The sequence below is a fragment of the Phaeodactylum tricornutum genome, chromosome 6, assembly GCF_000150955.2.
Source record: "Phaeodactylum tricornutum CCAP 1055/1 chromosome 6, whole genome shotgun sequence".
NCBI classification, from domain to species: Eukaryota; Bacillariophyta; class Bacillariophyceae; order Surirellales; family Neidiaceae; genus Phaeodactylum; species Phaeodactylum tricornutum.
Genome location: NC_011674.1, coordinates 22,779 through 45,905, shown reverse-complemented (window position 1 = coordinate 45,905; position 23,127 = coordinate 22,779). Strand labels below are relative to the sequence as shown.

The 23,127-nt window shown below is 48.5% G+C and overlaps 10 protein-coding genes across 10 annotated transcripts; 3 read left to right on the top strand and 7 right to left on the bottom strand.

Annotated features, from left to right (window-relative positions):
• Positions 1-154: 154 nt before the first annotated feature.
• Positions 155-1,558, bottom strand: PHATRDRAFT_34647 (predicted protein; the record flags this gene model as incomplete). The annotated part of the gene is made up of 1 exon (XM_002179090.1): positions 155-1,558. One exon carries the CDS (start codon positions 1,556-1,558, stop codon positions 155-157), a length of 1,404 nt encoding a protein of 467 aa, XP_002179126.1.
• Positions 1,559-3,244: 1,686 nt separating this feature from the next.
• Positions 3,245-5,257, top strand: PHATRDRAFT_11674 (predicted protein; the record flags this gene model as incomplete). The annotated part of the gene is made up of 4 exons (XM_002179310.1): positions 3,245-3,730; positions 3,824-4,175; positions 4,257-4,585; positions 4,670-5,257. Coding segments are annotated over 4 exons (1,755 nt in total), but the record flags the coding sequence as incomplete, so codon positions are not given.
• A 710-nt stretch (positions 5,258-5,967) lies between these two features.
• Positions 5,968-8,752, top strand: PHATRDRAFT_45043 (predicted protein). Its single transcript, XM_002179309.1, has one exon. It carries the CDS (start codon positions 6,323-6,325, stop codon positions 8,648-8,650), a length of 2,328 nt encoding a protein of 775 aa, XP_002179345.1. The 5' UTR covers positions 5,968-6,322; the 3' UTR covers positions 8,651-8,752.
• Positions 8,753-9,698: 946 nt separating this feature from the next.
• PHATRDRAFT_45041 (predicted protein) lies at positions 9,699-11,485 on the bottom strand (the record flags this gene model as incomplete). Its single annotated transcript, XM_002179089.1, has 2 exons — positions 9,699-10,526; positions 10,598-11,485. The coding sequence occupies 2 exons, from the start codon at positions 11,483-11,485 to the stop codon at positions 10,413-10,415; spliced, it is 1,002 nt and encodes a 333-aa protein (XP_002179125.1). The 3' UTR covers positions 9,699-10,412.
• Positions 11,486-12,391: 906 nt separating this feature from the next.
• Positions 12,392-13,414, top strand: PHATRDRAFT_34642 (predicted protein; the record flags this gene model as incomplete). The annotated part of the gene is made up of 1 exon (XM_002179308.1): positions 12,392-13,414. One exon carries the CDS (start codon positions 12,392-12,394, stop codon positions 13,412-13,414), a length of 1,023 nt encoding a protein of 340 aa, XP_002179344.1.
• Positions 13,415-13,645: 231 nt separating this feature from the next.
• PHATRDRAFT_45040 (predicted protein) lies at positions 13,646-14,158 on the bottom strand. Its single transcript, XM_002179088.1, has one exon. It carries the CDS (start codon positions 14,136-14,138, stop codon positions 13,728-13,730), a length of 411 nt encoding a protein of 136 aa, XP_002179124.1. The 5' UTR covers positions 14,139-14,158; the 3' UTR covers positions 13,646-13,727.
• Positions 14,159-14,529: 371 nt separating this feature from the next.
• Positions 14,530-15,720, bottom strand: PHATRDRAFT_34640 (predicted protein; the record flags this gene model as incomplete). Its single annotated transcript, XM_002179087.1, has 1 exon — positions 14,530-15,720. The coding sequence occupies one exon, from the start codon at positions 15,718-15,720 to the stop codon at positions 14,530-14,532; it is 1,191 nt and encodes a 396-aa protein (XP_002179123.1).
• Positions 15,721-16,586: 866 nt separating this feature from the next.
• PHATRDRAFT_34639 (predicted protein) lies at positions 16,587-17,198 on the bottom strand (the record flags this gene model as incomplete). The annotated part of the gene is made up of 1 exon (XM_002179086.1): positions 16,587-17,198. One exon carries the CDS (start codon positions 17,196-17,198, stop codon positions 16,587-16,589), a length of 612 nt encoding a protein of 203 aa, XP_002179122.1.
• A 1,983-nt stretch (positions 17,199-19,181) lies between these two features.
• PHATRDRAFT_34638 (predicted protein) lies at positions 19,182-20,126 on the bottom strand (the record flags this gene model as incomplete). Its single annotated transcript, XM_002179085.1, has 1 exon — positions 19,182-20,126. One exon carries the CDS (start codon positions 20,124-20,126, stop codon positions 19,182-19,184), a length of 945 nt encoding a protein of 314 aa, XP_002179121.1.
• A 211-nt stretch (positions 20,127-20,337) lies between these two features.
• Positions 20,338-22,271, bottom strand: PHATRDRAFT_45039 (predicted protein; the record flags this gene model as incomplete). Its single annotated transcript, XM_002179084.1, has 2 exons — positions 20,338-21,608; positions 22,248-22,271. The coding sequence occupies 2 exons, from the start codon at positions 22,269-22,271 to the stop codon at positions 20,568-20,570; spliced, it is 1,065 nt and encodes a 354-aa protein (XP_002179120.1). The 3' UTR covers positions 20,338-20,567.
• Between the last annotated feature and the right edge of the window lie 856 nt (positions 22,272-23,127).

Here is a 23,127-nt window from a genome sequence, read left to right as displayed (position 1 = left end):
TTCTTGTCCACGTCATTGCGCCAAAAAAGCCAACTGAGAGCAAGTGAGACTTCTATGCTACCAACACTCCGGGAAATGTACAAGGAACAAAGTCAAATTCACGAAATCACATTGCATCGCAAAAAGACCATCTAGATGTATATTCACAATAATTTTATAGTTCTTCCATCCAAGGTTCCAGTTCGTCTCGAACCCGATCTAAATCCAGCGGCAAAGGATTGTGATACGATGAACCCGTAGCTGCGGTTGCACTACTCTTCCACAGTTGTATTGGCTCTATAGGCATTGTCTCCTCATTGGTAGTGAGAGCTTGCGCCTGGCCCGCGACAAGTACGGGTGCCGGGACCCAGGCGGCTTCCTCGTCCACCACGTCCAAGTCCAACATGATGGGAATTTTCCAGGCCACTTTGCAGTCATGTGGAGCGACGTCATCGATCGCAAAGACCAAGTCCAATGAACGACACTCTTGGGGTTGATTTTTGTTGCTTTTAACAATCGTTGGGGCTGACTCGGACCAAGCGAGTGTACAGGAATCTCCGCAAGTTGTGCGACATCTCAGTTGCTCCTGAGCGGGTATCCGAATACCTTGAGGAAGGGTGTAGAAGATCTGCAGAAATAGCGAAAAGCTCTGGAAAGACTGATTATTGTGACCGGCATTTGCATTACGCTTGGTTATATTGGGAAGAATTTGGTGGTATAGAATTCGCTCTACATTTTCGCGATCGTCGTTGGGAGAAGGAGCGATCTCGGTCATTAAAGTTGCCGTAAAATGTCCATCCACCTCTACTTCACGTTTGTTGTTACTGCCTTTTGACGGTATTCCTCTGGTCGGTTCCACAATGTTGAAGAGCCGGTACGGATCCATGGCAAGTTCGTATGGAGACGTGACGGTGTAGAACCATTGCGTAGACGTCGTATTGGTATTGGAGAAACTCATACATTGTCGCCAGGATTTCGGTGGCGGCGATACAAAGCGCGTCCAGACAAAGGTGAATTGTGGTTGAAAGTGTGGACGATAAGATACGGGTGTGTGGGGGGAAAGATTCGGTACCACCGCAATGAGTTCTTGGCAGACTGGAAAAAAGGCACTCCGGTGGTCTTTGCTGTTACACCCCTTCTTACCGTTCCAACACAAGGTTGGTTCTTTCTGCATAACTCGGTAGATTTGTTGACAGCAGGCAAGCTTGTCGGCGGCGGTGACAGGCTGGCGTGGTGACGACGCCGTCCGAAAGCACGTCCAGTGAGACAACGGAGCTTCGGTCGTCGTATCCGCGGCAAACGGATTGACGGGTCGAGACGGAACGGGAGCCGTCGCCGTTACGATCCAAGTACGATTGGTGAACGGATTCTTGGCTTTTTTCGTCGTAGCATCATTGGTGGAGAGCTTGGGGATTCCCGTCGTCCCGTCCTCGACAGTCGTTGCCTGCGAGGTTTCCGTCACGGTTTCGGTAGCGGAGGAGCAGGTGGCGAACAACGACGCCGCCAGGAGTAGGAGTAGTCGTAGAAGTATCGAGGTTCCGACGACGTGGCTTGGTGGGGTACGGCAAAAGTGATCCATGGTGGACACGCTCGAGTTGGATGTAGGGACAAGGGACGCACTGTCGACACCCGGTGGGGATTACAACCACTCGTTGGAGAATTCCAACAATCAAGTCGGAGGAGACGGACCGGAGCTGATTTCTAACCGTAAGCTTCGTCTAGCCTCCAGAGTCGGTCTCTCTTCAAAATGGTGTAGTTGATATAGTTGAAGGTATTTGGTAGTAGCCAACCGAGAAACGCGGACAAACTGTAATACAATATTATTACTGTCTGTGAGTCAACACAAGCAGTCAAACCGTGCGAGTGCCAGAACTCCTCACTTTCGTCACGTACGTACGTACGATGCCCAGACACTCGCGTTTCGAAGGCGGCTCTGCGCGTCTTTCCTTCGTCCCGTGGACCATATTGTTGTTGTTGACTTGATTTTCACGGGACCGACACGAGAATGGTTTGGAACCCCAGCGAAATCTAGATTTGCTGCCTTTCCCCCAAGGCTGTCACAACGGTGATGAACAGCAAAAACAGCGCGATACCGAACCCAACCGAAAGATCGCAATGGGCGAGTTCTCTCCTCATATTGTATCGTAGTGTATGTAGTTACGGTCAATGCGTTGTGTGCTGGTTAACAGTTAGTTTGATTTGACTGTCAGCGATTCTTTGCTTTGCGTGTGAAAGGTACCTCCGTGTGAATCCGGACGACTGCTTCAATAGATCGGTCGATTCGAACTATTGTTGACAGTGATTCGAGATTTGCAAAGTTGCAAAGTTGCGCTCACTGGATTATTGAACCCGAGAGTGACGGTTTCGGCTCTTTTTTGGGTGTGGCAACAAAGCTGAAACAATGTCGACCGCCGTGGCTTCAGCAACGACAACTCCCGCTTGGATGGTGACCGCCGCCTGTGCCGTAATTACGCTGCAACTCATTCGCGTGTCCGTTGATCTCATTCAAGTGGCCTCCAAGTCGTCACCAGCGGTCACCTCTTCGAACGGCAAAGGCAGTCAAGTAAAGAAACAGACTGCCAAGGAGCATCGGGACAATGGTACACAGCCACTCATTGTCGATTCGGCAACCGATACTAGTCCGGATACTATCACGTCGAAGGCGAGGAATTCGCAAACGATACCGAGGAACTCTTCCACTTACGGCAGTATCGAAACAGGGACGAACGGTTCTATCGTGGCTTTCGAAGCACAGCCGTTGCTTGCATCAGAATCCATGGATGCTCCGTCTGCTACTCGAGATGTTCATCGTAAGCGTCGTATACACGTCGTCATGCTGACAGCTTGGACGCTCGTCTTTGGTTGTTTCTGGATTGTACACCTGGGTTCCTTCAGTCACGTCTATTCCAATCCGTCTTTGATTGCCGCCGAAATCGTTACTTCACTGGAAGTGCTCTTGTACTGTCGTGACTGGGATCGCGAACGGTACGGTTTGGTGGCGCGCTGGTTGCAGATTACCTCTACTCTCGGTTTGTGGATCATTTACACGACACAAGCCATTCTGGCGGCCGACCAAGCAACCACACTGGTACTTGCGGACCACTTATGTTTCGTTGCCGTTACCGTTCTCGTTGGTCTGTCGATCTTGGATCGTTGGTGGTGGTGGTCGCTTAGTCCGGCGCGTCGGGAATCTCTCCAGAATCGGGCGAAACACCAACAAATTGAAAATGCCAAGGCACAACTTAGTCGCGCTGCTATTCTGACTCTCCTCAAACCGTACTTTTGGCCGGACGCGACGGGCCCTTCCGATCAAACAGCCTTTTGGAATCGAATACGGGCCATTGCCACTTGGATCTGTGTGTTTGGTTCCAAGGCCTGCGGTCTAGTGTCACCATTATTCTTGGGCTGGGCGTCGACAGCACTGGCACACCAGCAGTACGCACAAGCCATTCAGTATTCGGTCGGATACGCCGCACTCACATTCGTCGGTAGCACTCTGAAAGAGGGACAATCGCTGGTTTATTTAAAGGTAGCTCAGGCGGCGTTTGTACAGCTTTCCGAAACCGCCTTTGGTCACTTGCATTCACTCTCGTTGGATTGGCATTTGAGCAAGAAAATGGGCGAAGTCTTGCGGAGTATGGATCGTGGCATTGCGGCCTGCGACACATTAATGAAGTATCTTTTCCTGTGGCTCATACCCGCACTCATCGAGTGTATCGTCGTGTGCATTATTTTTGCCACCTATTTTCAGGTACGAATTGGGATGCGTTTGTGGCTTTTTACTAGGAGCTCTCGCTCACGACCTCGTTTGCTTTTCTTGACTGTCCTACACTCTCTCTATCAGTACCTGCCCCTGGCCATAACCGTGTTCTATTTCGTATTCGCCTACATTGTATGGACCATCTTGGTCACTTTGTGGCGTAAGAAGTTTCGCAAAGCCTTGGTCCAGTCCGACAATGAATATCACGACCGGTTTACGGATAGCATGATCAACTTTGAGACGGTCAAATACTTTACCGCGGAAGCCTACGAGCAAAGACGTTTTAAAGAAGCCGTCAGTCGGTACCAAGCTGGATCGGTACACGTACAGTCGAGTCTTTCCTTTTTGAACATTTCGCAACAGCTTTTGCTTAAAGCTTGCTTAGCGGCAGCGTTGTCGCTAGCGGCCCTAGGCATCAAAAAGCGTGTAGACTGCTGTGTAGCCGTGGTAGGCTGTGATTCCGGCGTATCTCAGTGCTGCCAGGATGTCAGTACAGCGGTTTGCCCAGGCATGCAAGTGGGGGATTTTGTGGCCGTCCTCACGTATACGCTCAACCTTTTTGCTCCACTCAACTTTTTGGGTTCCATCTACAATGCTGTTGTAATGGCGGTCATTGATTTGACCAATCTCTCGGAATTGTTGGCGGAAAATCCCGACGTGACGGATGCTCCGGATGCCATGACGATTCCCGATCGGAACGTGATTGATCCGGACGTGGCCGTCGAATTTGACAACGTATACTTCCACTATCCAACTCAGCCTAGTACCAAAGGTTTGCAAGGCATGTCTTTCAAAATGAAACGCGGCACGACGACGGCCATTGTTGGTCCTACAGGCGCCGGAAAGGTAACGGTGCTGCCTTGGATTTCATTATCAACCCGCTGCGGACGAGAGAAGCGTCCTAACACTTCTCCCTTTGCTTTCTTCCAGACCACTGTCAGTCGACTTTTGTTTCGCTTTTACGATGTCCTGGGTGGCGCGGTCAAGGTCAATGGAGTGGACGTCCGATCGGTGACGCAAAAGTCTTTGCGGGGCGCCATGGGAGTAGTACCCCAGGCGGCGAGCATGTTCAACGATACAATCCGGACGAATTTGCGGTACGGACGCCGCGATGCCACCCAGGAAGACTTAGAGCAGGCGGCGCGAGACGCCCAGCTTTTGGGCTTTGTCGAGTCCTTGGATGATGGATGGGATACAATGGTAGGAGACCGCGGTCTAAAGCTGTCCGGTGGAGAGAAGCAGCGCGCCGCCATTGCCCGGTGTTTATTGAAAGATCCACCGTTTGTATTGTTGGACGAAGCAACCAGCGCGCTGGATACATTGACCGAGAGTTCGGTTCAGGAAGCTTTAGATCGGTTGGGTGCCGAGCGCACCGTGCTCGTCATTGCCCATCGACTCGGTACGATTCGCAACGCCGACAACATTATCGTGTTGAAAGAAGGCAAGGTGTACGAGCAGGGAACACACGATCAGCTTCTTCTCCAGAATGGAGTATATTCTGATATGTGGAATATGCAACTGCACTCTACCTCCGGAGCCACGAGCCAACTGAGCTTGCCTCATCTAGCGGATGAGTCCACGATCGTCTAGACGGTGTTTTGGGCGTCCCCTCGATAATTGGTTTAGGGAGCAAACGGTGTACATTCACATACACTCCTACATATCTTTTGGTCCCTTGTTCTATATAAACCTTCAAATTGGCGACTGACGTGTGAGTTGATAACATCAGCAGTATCAAAATAGTGGTCCGATCTACCGTAGTTCGTTTGGCAGAGGTAGTATAGATAGGTAGGCGCGTGTTTCCGATGTATAGTACTACCACTACTTACTGTTAGTATCTGGATGGACGGACCCCTACTGGTCGAGGAATAGGGTTATGTCGTGAATCTGTCCATGTGAGGGTGAGTCGTTTTACGGGGCGCCTAATTTGGTGTTCCGGGATTCGTCACCATAGTTGGCCACTCCGAGCGTAATTTCGTGTAAGTATGTTTGTGTACGAAGGAAGGTCGGGCACGCCTGCCTCGTCAGTATTTAGGATGGGTGGTACGTCCATTGCCCTAGCACCACGGGGACGGAATGTGGCTGTCGACGAGCGCAACGGCAAGCAAGGCCGTCCCCCGCCCCGGAACCAAGAAACACACCCGCACCAACAACAACACTACTACTAGCAACACTATAAGTGAACCCGTAAAACGACGGCTTGTTTTCCATAGAGAAACAAACGTCCACGTTCTCAACCGAGCGAGACCCGAAACGAATCACATCCCAACCTGTTGTAGGAAGCATTTCTATTTCACGCGATACACGTTCGCGCAAGATCTCTTTTTCGTCGTTAGTCCGACACCGTTCCTAATCACTGTCACTCGACTTTGCACCTCTCTCTCTCTCTCTCGCTCTGTTGTTGTTTGTGTGTTGTCACCTACTTGAGAAAGACGCTCTCTCGAGTAGTGCATCGACTCGCTTCCACTCGACTCGACTTGACTTTACCACTAGTGCGCTAGACGCAGCGCTCTTTGTGAATTGACCCTTTCGAGCGGTACATCACAGTCCGCACATTCCGTACGCTCCTCTACAAGTAGCACAATGCGAGTCCCCTCGTTCGTTTGGATTCTGCCGTTCGTCCAAGCCGTAGGCGCCACGACGTTCTCCGGCGCGACTCGGTCCTTGTCGACAACAGCATTGACAACAGCATCGACAAGCCGTGATCGAGCGCTCGCCGAAAACGCTGTTCCCAGCCAGTCCACCACATTCGCTTTTGATTTGACCCCCGTGGCCTTGCAGTTTTCCACGTCGTTGCCTCCCGCATACGATGTATCCCAACTTTTGAAAACGGACGCTCCGACGTTGAGCAACGAACTAGAAGCCTTGAAAAGTTTGATGCGATCGACCTTGATTGAATTCATGCTGGAAAGTTTCGAATTGCAGTTGAACAAAGAAGCTCAGAGCGCGGCGTTCGTACCAGAGTTGCTGTATGGGCGTACAGCTATGGAGTACGATTTAGCGCTGTACTTTCGCAGTACGGATCAATCGGACTTTTCCACTCGGCGATTGCGCGGTTTGCCGGAAGCAGCCAGTCCACAAAGCGAAAATGCGCACGACCAAACTCCCCTGTTGGCCATTCGACGTATGACCGGCGCGAGTGGCGCAACGGAACTCGAATTCTACGTGGAATGTGTTGGAACAGTATCGTACCCGGGGGTGCCATTCTCTTCTCCGGAACAGGAAGAGCAGCAGCGCAACCAAATACAAGCCATTCTAGCTCGATGGGTGGAGGATTCGCTCACCGAGGACGCCCCTCTCTTACAGACGAACTTGCAAAGTCTCGACCATGTCGTGGCAGATAACATTAGTCGATTCGAAATTCTGTTCGGAATACAGCCAGGCAAATCTACCTACGGATCGGTGGAGGGGTTCTCCTCTGGGTTACAATCACAAGACAATCGTTCTGCCCAGCAAAAATTGCTTCTCGCCTTTTTGATTTTAATGGGAACTGCGGTCGTGACTGGGGGGCTCTACGTGGTCCGAAAACGCCGTCGCAGGCCGAAGAAATCGTCGTCGCCTTTGAGTCGCGGCTATCCAAACCCTGTGGATCCTTGGACTGGTAGAAAACCGTCACCTAATATCGCGACCAAGTCGTTGCCGGGCCGTTCGGGCGACGGAATCGATGACTCTACGCTCCAAACATCGGATTTGTGGCTACAAAGCAATCGTCCCGATCTGTTCAGTGCCTTGCAAAAAGTATCTCCCACAAAAACCGATATCACAACTACAATTCACGACGAGGACGATCCGGCGATACATTCCACGTCTCGGCAAAACTCCTGGGAGCGTTTTTTGCATAGGCACGTCTTGGCGCGACGTTCGACCGACGAAAGCAGGTTGTCGATGGTTGACGATATCAATGCCTCCCAATCAGATACAGTTGACGTGGATTCTCGTTGGTGGAACAAACTAGCTTCCGTTCTGCATCAACAGCACCAGTTTTCTCACGAGGATGACGATCACGACCGCAAGGCCTATCCCTTTGCTTTTTCCGATTTCCCGCGCAGCGATGGTTCGCCATGTCTGATTTATTCCGAGGAGTCTGGTGAATCGCCAGGTCGAGATGGAGGCAATGGGACTACCAGCGTGTTACGTAAAGGCCCCCCTCCTGGCGCATTTTCCATGGCCAACCCAGCAGGAGTCAGCGAAGACGCACCTGATGATGACTTTTCCGAAAAAATGGAGCGCATCGTCGCGACGCGCCGCCGTTTCTACGACCAAGAACATGGTGTTGTCAAAGATCCGGCCCAAGGTGACCAGGCTGCTCCATCACGAGGCATACAGCCGCGTCGACACGAGGTCGAATCGGATTTGCAAGAAATCGAGGCGTCGATGGGAGTGACTTCGTCCACTCGAGGCGTCGTGCCGAAGGTTACGCCTTCGAACAGTGCGCATGGACCTGGCACATCGAACCTACTGGATGCCTGGGACACGGGCTTAATTGCTTCGCAGACTTCTGGGTCTCCACAAAAGAATAGTACGATCGCAGGGCCTAGTTCACGTGGGAGTCCAGCGGCACGCTTCCCCCCTGCCGCAGCTTTTAAACTCGCTGCACGGAACGGCGCACCCTTGGATGCATCTGCATCGCCTCCATCGTCTTTGACGCGACCGCCGATAGCGCCAAGAGGATCCTCCGTGTCGTACGAAAATAAGCAACAGCCGCACGAAACTACCGGAGCTGAAGAGAACGCGCGCAGCGACAATAAGACACCGATTCGTCGCAAGCAACGATCAACTCAGCGACAAACATCATCGCGCGGAACCCAGGCCCGATCAAATTTAAGCGAGCCAGGTGATAGTCGTCGAGCTAATGTCAATGCTGAAGACGTCATGACTCTCGGTATCGCAGCCTACACGAAATTCGTGTGAGAAGGGAACCGCAGGCTACACACGATACAACAACTATGGACAACTAAGATCTTGGTTTTTGTAGCATTAATGTCCGATTCCTTAACATTTTATAATGGAACTCATCAGTATTCTGTAAAATATGTAGAAGACTGTCTACAGGTAAACCAGAGAGGAGTGCACTAGGGTTGGCTGGTAGTCATCCACTGACGCCAAGTCAACATCGTCAAACTAAAACCCTTCCCTTCTTTCGAAGTCGCCGCCGTCGTCCCGAATGCCCAGCGGAGTATCGTCCTCGTTTGTGTCACTCTCATCCGTTCCCTTGCAATCTTCTTCTGCAATGCAAGAAAGATTTTTCATTCGGGACGCCTTTCGAGCTGGTCGTGGTTTCACTCGATTAGCGTTCAATACGACGGGCGATTGGATTTTACGCAATGGAATGCTTGCCAGTGCTCGGGTCCATTCGTCCAACCAGCTGCTACTTGAATGCTCTTGCTCGTCTACTTCTAGCGACCTATCGCTTGTCTGTATGGAGGCAGTCCCCTCATCCTTGTGACAGGCAAGCCGCGAAACCAAGTAAAGGGCGCTTCCTCCACAACCTACAACAGCCACGCAAAGAGATATTGCGCTTACCGCAAGACCCAAACCTTTGCGTTTCTCTCTCCTATTGCTGCTGGTACGAGAAAAATAGCCACGTCTAAGATCTCGTTGGATACTCCCGCGACTACATTGCCTCCCACGACAACGGCAACAATTTTCAGATCGATCCTGAACATGAAATCATTCTGCTCGAGACAACCAACCAACCGTTTATAAACATGACCAGCAAAGGCAATGTTCGTTTAGTCAAGCACCTTTGAAGACATCTTGCTCTCGCTGGACACTGTATCAGTATCCTGGTAGAATGAGAACTGCGCCTGGCTATTGTCCATCAATAGCTGCGCGAGCAAAACCGGCAAGTAGTTATTGTCTTCGTCGTAGCCCAGAATGGCTTCGTGTAATTCAGTGTCGACCAATACCCCATCAAACTTGCAGCGTGATAGACTACCAATATCTGGTAGCGCCTTCGAAAAAACTGAACTCAAGCGAATAGCGAAGATAGATCGCAGCTGTCGCTCCAATTCGATCCGATCAACATTATCATTGGCGATCTGAAACTGAATTCGCACGGGTGGCATCGAATATCTTGTGGCTTGTAAAGATTCGACGCCAGCTAGACAAGGTGATGTGAATACAATCAGCAATAAGAAAAGGCGAGAGCTGCTGCTTTGCCACCGGAACAATTGGAGATGCTTTAGCAGCATCCTCGATGTCAGCAAATAGGAAAAGTAGCAGTTCCAACCTTTTTGTGTATTGGGTTTTGATTGTAGGCCTTGTCCAGATCGAGTCTTCCAATTCCCAAGAATGCTCCTTGATGTTGCTCAGCTAAATGTTTTCACTGTAATTCAACCTCCGGTTGTATGTCGAGCCGCTTACTTGTGCAATGTTGAGTAGAACGCTGGTCACTAACTATAGGTAGAACGTAGTGGGCGGACCTCTTTGAGACAAGCGGTATCTTGAGTCTTTGTGTTAACTTTTGTCTTACTCGAGGTATGTGAGCTCGACAGGACAATCGATTTTGAATGTCCAAAATGAGCTTCATGGGGGTCAAGAACGGTGCTTGGCATTTCAGAGCTGATTTTACATTACCTGTATAGCTTTGTTTTGCTGCTCTGTCTTTGTTGTAATGTAGAAGTGAATGAACGCATATGAACGAATAATTGTTTATGATTGACCCTTTACTCTAAAAGATGTCTGCCACGACGTAAGGACTCGTGTTGTAGAGCTTCTCGTTTTGTAGGGCGGTCAATGTGAACTCGGCGAGATCTACGTGTGCCACTGGAAAGAGACCAGGTTGCTGTGATACGTGTCAGTGAGAAGGCATTGACAAGCATTCGATAAAAGACGGGCGAGCAAGCCCTTACGTACCGATTTTGAAGCGGATAACGTCTTGGACGGAGGGCCGTCTTTGAGAAGTATAGTCGGACGTGTCACAATAAACGAAAAGTGTGGTGGTAACGCATCGTCGCAGCAATCGGTCCGAGTGACGGAACTTTGATCGTCAGCTTTGATCGACCTTTGGCCAACCGAGCTTCTTTTCTCGGGTCCGATGATAGTATTTGATTGTTTCGGCTGGCGCAGCCCATGTTGGGCGGCAATGTATCGGACGACGGCGTCCTGATCTTTTGTAAAGGCACACCGTCTTCGTGCTGCTCTTTTTACCACTTTGGATAGTAAAGGAGTAGGACCAGACACGCTAGTCGCCAACGACGTAGATTGAAAGATCAGCAGTTGAACAGAGGATTCCCGCTGAAGAATGGGGTACAAGCGATTTACAAACGAGACAAGGCATCCCGCGGGGTATTCTTTTTTGCCAGGCAACGTATCGTTTAGCATACATACAACATACTGTGCACCCGAGATTGCTTGCTCTAGCTGTTCGATGTCTTCTAACTTGCCTGTTGTCACGGACAGACTGGGTTGATGTGCAAATTCTTCCAACGAGCGCAACGAAACCTTGGGACTGAGGTAGGCGTTGACATTGTACCCTGCATCTAGTGCCAGGCGGAGAAAGTGGTGACCCGTTTTGCCTTCCGCACCAAAGAGCGCAATAGCGGGCGCAATATTTTGAGAGTCAATGCTTTTAGAAGAAGTGGATACCGACGAGCCTGAAGAAGAAGCGGATCGATAGGAAGATCGTCGATGCGGTCGAGCCGACACTGATGATGGACGATATCGCACGGGCAGCACTCGCGGATCCATTTTTATCGTTCCGACCGCAGCATCAGGGTGGCCGTAAATTTCTTTTCTCTTCATGCTTCAATCGAGAGTAATAGACAGAATAACACAGGTCTCACGGGTTGGCTTCTACAATATATTACTGCCAATCTACATCGACCATGCGGCACGTGCGAGCACTACGCAAGGCACAGAAAAGAGATAGACCACGGGAATTTTCGAAGGTTCGCCAATTTCAAATGAAGCCAACCGTCATTGCAACAAGTCTCTGCGACACTATGTTTATTTTTAAATACTGTATTGATCAACGTTTTGTGCAGTAAGCAGAAATATCTAAACTTAAAATGGACAAGCGCCAAATCCACGTGCTATGGATTCGAGTGCCCTAATATAAGTAAGTTTCAAGGGCAACGTCACATCAAGATGTAAATCAAATCTGTACTAGAGTACATTCCCGGAAATCTTCCCGACAAAGGCTATCGAAACTGCGAGACTTGCTGGATGCAAGGATTTAAAATCCAATACATTAGTCTCTACTTTTTATGATTCGCCAGTACCAAGAATTACATCTGGACCTGACGCTAACAGTGAATGAAATTTTCTTTTCTCGAATCGGCGATTCACTTGTATCGAAGAGCAAGCTACTCAACGTTTTCAACCACCATCACTTTTCAAGAAAGCTGTAAATTTGCAAGCCTTCCAAAGAACAAACAACATGCTCTGTTGTCATCATTGGCATCCGCCGTCATGTTCTTCTTATAGATTGGCCTGGAGGAAAATATTTATAATTCACAGCAAACTGTAAATTTTCATTGTCAAATCAAGGCCAATTCCAATTTAGATCACGAAATAACACGACTGCATCTTGTTCGTCCATTTCATATTTTTGTGGATCCCGAAATGCTTGCATAGTCCACCATATCGGCATCAACTCCCACCTCATCGCTACCTTGCCGATTCTTTCGCGACTTGCACGCCGCACCAATGGAACAGGAATTTGACATCGCTGACAAACTTGGTGACATGTCAAGGACTGACGATACAATCACAGAATCAGGAGACATTATTGCTTGTACCGAAGACGCCACAGTGAAGCTTCCGAAAACACCGGCACCACTGCCAGTGGTATGTGTGTTGGATAGCGATCTGGGATTGTTTCGAATAATTCGCTGCAGGGGAAAGACGGTACCGAATGGAGGATTCGGTGTTGCTTACACAAAGATGACCTCTTGTAAAGCTAACAAGGACGTGCTCAGAACTGGGTCGAATCCAATAAGCAAAGCTATCGCGAACGACCAAATTGACCTTGCACAGTCAAGTAACACCAGCGCCACCAGCGACTATCTCTTCATTGAAGAAGTCTTGTTTCTCTTCGAACGCGGATTGCTGGAAGCCTACGAATTGGAGAATCAGGACTTGGACCGCAGTGTAAAACCTCTTGATCCATTCGCTTTATACCAAATGTTGGAACCCTTGGGTGTGACGTTGCCGACGTACCTCGTCTACGCCCATTTGCGGGCTCAAACGTTTCGCACTGTACGGCATTCTTCGGTGCGTCGATCGATACTAGATGCCATGCAAGATGCGCTCCCCCCAAATCAGACTGCGGTAGAGCGCAAACGAGCACTCCAGTCAGAGGCTATGAAGGATTTACGACAGCAGCTGAGAGAAGAATCTTTACGAGCACAATCATACCGCATACCAATCGCCAGCCAAGGCCATGGTGTTGCTTTTGACGTGTATCGCCCAGAATCTGACTATACCCGCAGTCGTCCTGGCTTGCCCGACTATTGCGTCGGTATTGCATACTACAATCAACCTGGTTTGGGCTTTTTTCAAATCCAAGCGTTGCTCAAGGAGTGCCGGGGAGTCCCGCTTAAAATTGCCACAGTTTCCGATGGGGGTACGGTATCTATGTTCGGCGTTACTGTTGAAGGCGTGCCTCCAATTTCAGTGCAAACCGCTGCAAAAGAGGACGACATAAATTCAATCCACCATCTAAAGTAAACGTTCATGACAGCGAGCTGTCTTGGAGTAGTCGTTCTAAGGATCACGCGCGAAAGCGTTCGCTAAACGGTATGACCTTTACACATTGGTAGACACCGAGATAGCCGCAGCCAAAACGCTGAGCTGACGTGGAAATGCTTTCACAGGAGTACCAAACAAGACTCTACTGGGGTATCATCTTTTTGCAAAGCAAGCTTCGGGCGTCATGCTAGGCATGTCACGACGTCCCATAATTTCTGACGAAAACCTAATAGTTTACTAATGTTACAATCATCGCATTGTGACCTTGCGACGATAATAATCTCGTGTGCTTCTACTTCTTGTCCCAGGGAAATTTCATATCAAAAGGGCTACCAACTTTTTGTGGAACGGGAGGTTCTTTTACCTCAGCAAAGAAGGAGCTGCTTTCACCGCGATTTTTCGACGGAGTAGGCACACCTTCAGTATCAGCGGAATCTTCCTTGGGCTGAGGTTTGTACTTCTTCTGGAGATCTTCCTTGGTGAACTGCCCTTGTCGCGCGCGTAATATTGCTTGTTGGGCTTCCCATTGCTCGTCAAGAAAGTCTTGGTTACCACCCGAGCCAGACCCTTTGAAAGGGTTAAAGTCGAACAAGCCGTATAACTGCGTCGTAGCTCGAACCCGACGAATAAAGACCGGGGGGACCAAGCCTAAGGCATAGCATGCAATGAAGCTGCAGGGAAGGAAAAAGAGGGAGCGTACCATGGTTCGAACAGAGAACAAATAGAGTGTCAAGAAAGATACGAAATGATAGTGAACGAGAATCTCCAGTGAGAAGAAAAGCGAACGACCTTCTGCCAGTTCCTTGACATTAAACCGCCACGTCATGATGGATGCACGCAATGTCAGAATAAAAGTGCAGTAGCCTCTTTTTGACACATCCTGTGAGACAAAGCCAAATCATCGGTGCTCCAAACTGTATGCCTTCCCTATTTGTGAGCTATAATCTATCGAGAATTAGAATCACTCTTGTTTGCTGCAATAAATCCAAGACCTTTTGCATTCTGGTCATTGTTTATGTTCTATTTTTCCTGATCCTTTAGAAGCAACTCTGATCTTGGTGTGGCGCTCCAACAATTGAATCGCTTTTTGAAATTTATGCCATTGTCGTTTCTCGGATGGGACCGTTTGCGAAAACTGTACCATTATCTCGTTTTCGACAATGAAAGCTGTTGCGAAGTCGCATGACCTTGCCTCTGGAGATGTGACCATTTTTGTACAGACTGTATAACACAATCAATACTGCTGCCACGACAGCTATACAAGTTGTAAAAAAGGTTTGCAAGAATCCACCAAACGTAGACAAATCTGATTCCAGTTGCGATTTGCGGAACTCTGGAGGCCCCAGATGGTTGAGCCGTAGCATCTCGGTGGCAAGGGCTGATCCTATTGCGATCATTGTATCGGCACGGCCATAGTAATGTGTATTGATGTCTAGGAAAGGCTTCGACGGTACAGCAAATGAAGCCGTCCGCACGTACGACGTTGTATAGTTCCATTCGGCAAGATTTGCCACGCGTTGCTGTGCATCGCGCATACGAATCTCTCGGCGGGATGCATTCGCTCCAGATCCACCTAATTCTGCGATCACTATCGGTAGGAGCGGGCGATGTAGGGTTGATCTTAAGTCACGTACGAAGTGTTCGAGATTTGACTCATATTCAGCTGCGTTTGCCTGATTCCACAAATCTGTATACCCATGCCACCAGACTATTCCACCAATATCAATATCCGCGTGTTTGTACTCCTCACCAAGTATGTTGGCTATCTGGGCAAAGGTGTTGGCTATACCGGTTTGCATACGGTACCACTGAAATCCAGTTTCACCAGTTGCTGACGGCGGTCGGAAATCTTTCGCCAACGACCGTTTCCCCCAAGCAGCTTTGACCAAAATGACTGGCTCAACGTAGGCATTTCCCATAACATGTCCAAACTCAACCTCGGGACCGAAGACATTTGGAGCGGCGCCCCAATGGGTTACATCCAAGGGACCATATTTCCAGCCAGAGTGCCGTTCGTGCTCATACGTGACAAAAACATCGTCTCGTGTGGACCACTGCCCATAGCCATCTCTTAAGTGCTGGTAACGTCCAGGACCATCGAGACGCGTTTCCGTCACATTAAGGGTGTGTTGCCCAGTGACCAAATCGTGCAAATGTGACAGTGATGCGTAGCCTTCGACATTAGCTTCACCAGCCAGAATAAAAACTTTGACGGGCTTTCCTCGCTTCTTAGCGAGTGCGATGATCGTGTGGAACGACAGAAGGAAAAAGCTGAAAAACTTCATGGCAGCGTTGATCAAAATGGTGCTTCTTGCAAATTCGATCTTGCTCGCGTTTTGGTCGATGGAGCGGAAATCCCAAGAGATTTTCATTCCGGTCATTCATACAGCCGATTTCTATTAACATAAAGCTCAAGTTTTTGTTAGTATTCCTTTTGCCGGTGTCTAACAGTGAAACGGAAAGGAAGGTACCATTCCTGTATCTTCAGTTGTTGCCTGTGCTTCAAGGCAATGAGACCTCACGTTAAACTCCACATCACAGCAACTGATAACTCTAACGAGCGATGTCCGGATTTCTTCTTGAAAATACTGGTTTGGTTGGTACAGGAACGCAGAACATGTCTCGTCACTTCTCGTCAAAATATCGGCTCTTCATTTCCGCGTGATTTGACAATTAATGTAAGACATCTTCTATTGGTTTTGGTTCGAAATGGTAAGAGGAATCTCCTTTTGACTGATAACGAATTCGACTTCGCTCTTCGGCTTGTAAAATATCTCGATGACTCGCCCTGACATCCCTCCTTTATCGTTGACAGCCTCATTCGTGTTCCGAAGCCGCGCTCTCGCTGTTGACTTGTCTTGAAGAGACCGAATGCGTTAAGAAGGACAAGAAAACAATGTTGGAGTGCTTGAAAGACCCGGTAGAATCAGATGATTGTCGGGCACAACGCAACGCATATTCTATGTGTAAGCACTCGCAGCTCAATATGCGGAGCCGTATACGGGGAGTACGAACGTACTAAAGGACAATACCGCTTACCCTAAGTTACATTGTGGGACTACAATCTGGCTTCATACAAAGCAATCAATTGAGCGTGAATAGCAATGAAAATTAATTTGGTAACACGACGCGGAAAGTCGAAATCTCTAATCTAAACCTCCAGTCCCTCAGCTTCCCATAAATCCTGCAGAATGTCAATCATTTGCGGAAGCGGTACCGGCGTCGGAAAGCGTGTAGGTCCCGTAGTTTCCCGCCACTGCCGAGGGGCGGCAAAAATGGCGTCGATGATCTCGTCCACTTCCAAAGGCTTGGCGTGTGGAGATATTCGCGTTTCATCGCGATTAGTAGCAAGCCAAGTGGCTCTGGACTTTTCCCAAAATTCGAGACCGTAATTAAAAAAATCAGGGGCAGCTTCTACCTTGGTATCGCCGCCATCGCCCTCGTCTACAATTTCGACCGTCGAACGCGACGGTGACAGCTCGTCCAGCAACTTTTCTTCGATGCGACCCGGCCTTAAATCGAGACCGTGCTTTGATGCATCGGCGTCATACCCGAAGGATCCTTCAGGATTTAAATGGCTCGACTCAGGTTCTTCGCTGGATGGTTCCGATTCGGTCAACGCGTTACCGACGATGACGGCAGATGGAGATATTGCTTGAGGCTGGGATTCCTCTCCGGCCGTCATCGCCGTGGAACTAGTGGTTGTGCCGTCCAATGTCGCTTGTAAATTCGCTCGAGCCTCTGATTCTTCCATTTGCGACATATAATCGCAAATCGTCGGCAAGCTGCTTGACACCAGCAAGTTATTCTGACGGCGACGAAACGATTTCACGTCTACTCGTCGGGATGCATTTTATGTATTTACGGTTAGTTTGCTTGACCGTTTTGCAAGGGTTGTTGTAAAGATGTGCTTTTGTGATTCTAGGTGAGGTCTGTCCTCGGCTACTCTCGCTAGTCCGTCCGCCATTCCATACTAGCCACGGAGTAGGTAGGGAATCCGCATTTTGTCGGTCATGTTGGCCTGATACCATTAACAGTACCGTAAGTGCAGATGTCGCCTCCCGCCGTCTGTAAAATAGCACGGACACAAACAAAACTTTGTCGTGCTCTCGTCAGGGTTTCTGTTGCACAGACATGTCCATAACTGATATTCCTTCCCAAGAGCCATGGAGCAATTCGGCGGCAACGCCTTGACGACAGTGATTCTAAAATCGTTTTGATTGTACCACTGGAGGTGCAAAGCAGGAGTTGCTTGCTTTTCTGGAAGGTCGAGCGTGAGGCTACGATAGCCAATAGAAAAAGTCAAAGAGCGAGAAGTCGGACAATGGACATGACCGTGGTTCAAGATCATCACAGTGTTTTCACGAGAATATGAACCAAGACGAGTGTATCGACGGAGAATTGACAGTATGCGGGTCTGTTCCAAGCACAAGTCTTGTGGCTGGAGAAGCTTCTGGAAACGCTGCCTGCTGTGAAGATCAATCTCGCGAACCCCCCACGTTCTTCGCAAAAAGTCGTCTGTTTCGCCGCCTAAGAGCCCTTGGCGATAGCTCCAATACACTTACCAGCGTGATTGGAGATATCGGTGTTGACAGTACTCTTTCAATATCTTACCAGTAATCACAGGGATACTGACACCAAAGCTGCGATCCATCCCAACTTCCAACCCAATTCAACAGCCATTTTTCTTTCCGCGCAGTGCCTTCCCTTTGGTAATAGCGATTGAACCTTTGACATCCATGGCAACTGCAGCGTCACCACAATTTCGTACCTATTTTAGTTCCTCCCACTCCCTGGTAAAAAGGGAATTGTCATGACACTACGGGACAAAGGTCAGCGCGGCGACTAGGTCACCAACTTGCCTCGGGTTTTAACACTTAAGCCACATGCATATTAGAACTACTCTTGGGGCTTGACATGCAATGAGGCGCAGCCATTTTTGTCGAATTTATTCCCATGATTGGGGTGGGCGAAACCGGTCTCGACTACAAGAACGCGTAGAGCAAGAGCGTGTGCCCTTTCTCTAGAACTGCACGGCCAAAAAATCCTCGCTTTCAACGAATTCGATCGACAGAAACAATCCAACATAATTGTAAAAGAAGCGATCGCGGCGTGGCCAATGTTGCAGGCTCCCAATGTACTAATACTAGCCCTCCGGCGGCGTTGTCAAGAGGCCCTTGGATGCATACATTTATGCATCATTCTGAAGCTTCGTGCCAGCGCGTGGACTGGATTGGTGTGCACTGGTATGGCGGAGCAAATTTTGCTGCGTTCCGCATATATATGGAGAAGACCTACGCTGTGCACCAGTGACCAATACTGATCACAGAGTTAGCCCCTGCCGACTGGAATAGAGTGACCTCTCATGTTTTGACTTTTATGACATGAGGCTAGCCTTGGCTGGAAGAACGAGTCTGGATTGCGGGCTATGCTTGGTTTGCCTTTGGCATTGCTGCGCCAGAAGGAAGCTCATCGGCCCTCTTTGATGGGGATGGGAACTTAGCTGCGATTGGTTGCTACTACGCAATCGTTACGAACGAACGTCTAACGGGCGATCAAATCATCAGAGTAGAATGACTTTCAAAAGTGGTAAAGGCCTGCAATACCTGATCATCGCAATAAGAATTATCCTCGGACTTCATCTCACTAAATTTGCAGCTGACGCCGCATTGATTCCGCCATGGCATTCATAGTCTTTAACTGTAAGCAATCATCCGAGAAATCCTCTTCGCTTTTCCGACGCGCATTAATTAACTGGCAACGCTGAGAATACGTCTGCAAGGATAGCATTGATGGAGCCGTCTCCCAGTATGTACAATTGCGACAAAAGTGCAATTTGTGCCAGTAGTTGCGCGCTATTCGGAAAGTGGGGCGAGCACCAGCTATGGATGCCCGAGTCTGTGTCTTTAAAACTCCTCGCCGAAGTGGTACAATTCAACACGGAGTACGCAGTGAGTAACATCAGAGCTACGGCACTATCCTGTCCAATACCAGCTTCGGTCACTACATTCGGTCCCATCATCCATACAGGCATAAAGGCATCGTAGGCGCCACCAACAACCAGTCCAATACCACAGAGTCCGGCAAGGATGTTAGCCCACACGGAAATTATTGGGAAGGGTAGTAGCGGAACGGATTTCCCACCAAAATCCTTCTCCGAAAGGTTCTGGTAGGCTTGCGCAACGTATACAACACCTGTGAGAGGCCACCAGTAGCGCCATTCTTGCGCAGCGTTCGAGTTGTACAGCAAGGCCCCTAGTAGGTTGCTTGCTACCACTGTTCCAAGAAGCAAAAGAGCAGCGTACGACAGCCTTCTCATTAGGCTTTCCGATTCCTGGCTAATGCAGTGTTCGACGGACCTTATTTGAAATTTGATTGTCAAATCTGCGAATAGTTCCGACGTGAGATCGGCTTCGCCCAAAATATTATCGAATTCTGGTAGCGTTTGGTTCGGATGAGCAGTTGTAGCTGTCAGCGGCGTTAAATATCCAAGATCGTGATCAGCTTGATCTCGGAAGTGCGCTAAATGTCTTATTCGTACACACCGTCTTCTCGCTGCCGATGGTCTAACTGTAAGCCAGTTGCATGCAGCTGTCAATCCTTGAGTATGTAAAGAGGACGGTGGAGGAGTCGCCTTTATCGGCGAAGTCCAAAGATTGGCAATCCAATATGACGAAGATATTAAGCGCATCGGCAGTAAGTGTTGTCAACCTGAAACACATGACTTCGTCCACGGAGGAAGTCATATAAATTTCGATGCATCGGTTTCACGCCGGAAGAAATTTAGATTTCTACTGCCTGTGACTGTGACTCACTTTCACTGTCAGTTTATGTCAAGAGCTGGCTCTGAGCAGCAAACCCCTGGGGAAGCCTGCATTCCTTTGATTGATTTGAAGAGCAAATTTAAGTTGACTGTGAGCTATGTTTACCATTTAACTGACAACTAACACGTTGTCCGCCAAATTATACATATAGAATCGGCCCGTAGCCACCTTATAGTCAGCCGTGCTCCTTTATTGCCGTCAGTGCTATGCCGATCGCCAAGTGAATTTCGCACTCGGAATCATCTACCGGATGCGAAATTGCCTCCAATTCTGCTAGCAATAGCTTGTTCTGACAGCGAACGATATCTTCACCAAAGAACAGTGTTTTCAATGAGTGCAAAATCCTCGCGCCTGTATAAACGTTGAAAGCAAGATTCAATTATGGGCTCCTTTTTTTCCCTTCCGAAATGAGTCATGTTCATGGTCATATACAAATTTGCCTTTCGTGGGACGACGCCACGTGCGACGTACTCGTTAGAGTTGCGCTGCTTGCCTACCAGCGTCGCTGTGCGATTATGCAAGCCAGTGAAGTGTCCTTGATGAACACGCTGAAAAGATTCATATTTTGACGAATTCACGGGCGAATTTTGCTTGTTCATGAAGGCAATGAAGGCATTCTTTAACGCTCCTGGCCCTGTAACAAACGGGACGTATTGATTTTCAACGTCACTGAGATCATAAAGCCGGTGAAGGGTCACTTGAACCAAAAGGTACAATAGCGGATGGTGCGGCTCGGCAGCCATAAAGTACTGGGACGGGACTCCGATACGTTCAACAACGAAAAATGACTGGTCTTCGTTCTTAATTGTTGTGCCATTGAAAAGTTTCGGGAGATTGTCGATATCCGTGTATATTCCTCCATACTCCCAGAGGACCAGAGCTCGCCACAAATCGGCCTTGGCAGCACCCGACTTCAAGCAGTGCAAGGCCTTTTGAAGTTGTGGAAATTCGGGCCAAACACGGTACAAGAGCTTGTCCACAGCCGCGTCATTGTGCACAAACAATGAATGATCCTCAAATCGCCAAGCGTCAATTACTGTGGAGAACTGTGATGGCATGCATCTAGATTTTGCCGTTACATGGACAATCCGCGGAATACGTCGTCCTCCTTTGTGTGCCAAACTCGAGTCGAGTATCGTATCGTTCACCACCACAAAAGGAGCCGGGCAAACCTCCTTTTCCCTTTGCACGATTTGGGTCAATGGCAAACATGGTGTTGATGGAAAGCCGTGTAATTCTGATAAATTTTCTCGCCCCAACGTTTGTCCAGACCTTTGTAGATTGTTGAATGATTCACTGAGCATTGATCCTCCAGACAATATGTTGTCACTTGGATCGGAGATTGTTGGCTGTGAAGCGTAGGAAGACAGGAGTTTTTGATTTGTAATGGTTTGGTAGCCTGCTGTGATGAGCATAAAGGACACGATGATCACAAGAAGTGTGCGGTTCATCTGATCCAGAAATAAAGCGACAGAAGGGAGCCTGTGAATGTGTTTACTGTTAATTTGCTTTCCGCATCCAGGAGAATTAGAAATAAAAGATTGTGCACCCAGTGCGCGGAGTCGACTGTGAAACAACACACCATAAAAATTGGACAAAGGAAACATTAATTTACGGTTCTATCTAGTAGAACTTTGCAAATGCGTGAAATCGACAGACTAACTAAGAGTTCATCGGTCGGTTCATATTATGGATACTGTTATCACTGTTGTTAAGGTAGTTCGCAATCAAATTTGTCAATTGGGTTATGTGACTATGGATTTTTTAAGAATTGATTCTGGACGCGTGCAGACAACGTGTTGCTAGATCTGTTCAACACATGACTGCTTCCGCAAACAATCAACCGTCTCAATGTTCATAATAAGCATGATAGCTGACTGTAGATCAGACAATCCGTGATAGTTTGCAAAACTATGTAAAATTCGTCCGCCATGCTTACGAATTGGATCATGTCAGTCACCCGAGGCCTTTTTCTGTGCTGGACTTACCAACCGTGAAGCATGGAAAGTCATTTTTACGCAGACTTGTTTGAATGCTAACAGTTCATGGAACAAACTTTGTCCTTGGTTGGCGCATCTGATGTGCCAATATCAGTCATATCAAGACCTCTCTTTTCATACCAAAATGATCCATGGTCTCACTGTGGATGTCCTATGTTTGGTGAGCCTATGTCTGCAATTCTTGCAAAGTCAGCTGACAGCAATTATTCCAGATTGCTTACTGTTGCCTCTTAATGAATCGCAACCCTTGACATACTCTATGCAAGATTTTTCTTCCTGTAGATGGTGGAGCCTAGTTGATTGGTAATATCCAGATTGCCATGACAAGTTCTTAAATACCATCCATTAGCTAGGCTTTGTCATCACCACGGTGCCTTGGATTAGCATTGTGTCATAATGCATTGTATCCTTTATGTTAGACAGCAAAACACTTACAGTTTCTTTGATCAGAAAGGTAGAAAGAAGAAGTACATTTTTCAGGCCGGCAGATCTTTTAGAAGTCCGTTTCAGACTTACATTCATAATGCAAAAAAGATCTGTGGGGTCTGCCTTGAAATCTTGCCCTCAAGGTCTGAGCAGTCCCATATTACCTTTTTATATTGACCTAATAAATGCTGTGGCAGCGTAGTCTTGTTGCAAGACAAAAATGGATTAGGGCCAGCGCATGGTAGGTGTCCCATGTTGCGGTTCCTCTTTCTTAAGCCTGTAGAGTAAGGGCAGTATGGAGCCATTTGTGGCAGGAAAATGCTGTGAACCTTTGCTGGATTAAATTTCGATGTATCTCGACAAAAGGACTGTCTCCTTGATGCTACTTGGATTTATTGGTGCGGTCTGTGTACCAGCGCAACCTGTTTTTGAGTCCATCTTC

Bases quoted from the DNA above. Each gene is read 5' to 3' on its own strand.
- PHATRDRAFT_45043 (XM_002179309.1), top strand. From the start codon at position 6,323: ATGCGAGTCCCCTCGTTCGTTTGGATTCTGCCGTTCGTCCAAGCCGTA.
- PHATRDRAFT_45040 (XM_002179088.1), bottom strand. From the start codon at position 14,138: ATGGTACGCTCCCTCTTTTTCCTTCCCTGCAGCTTCATTGCATGCTAT.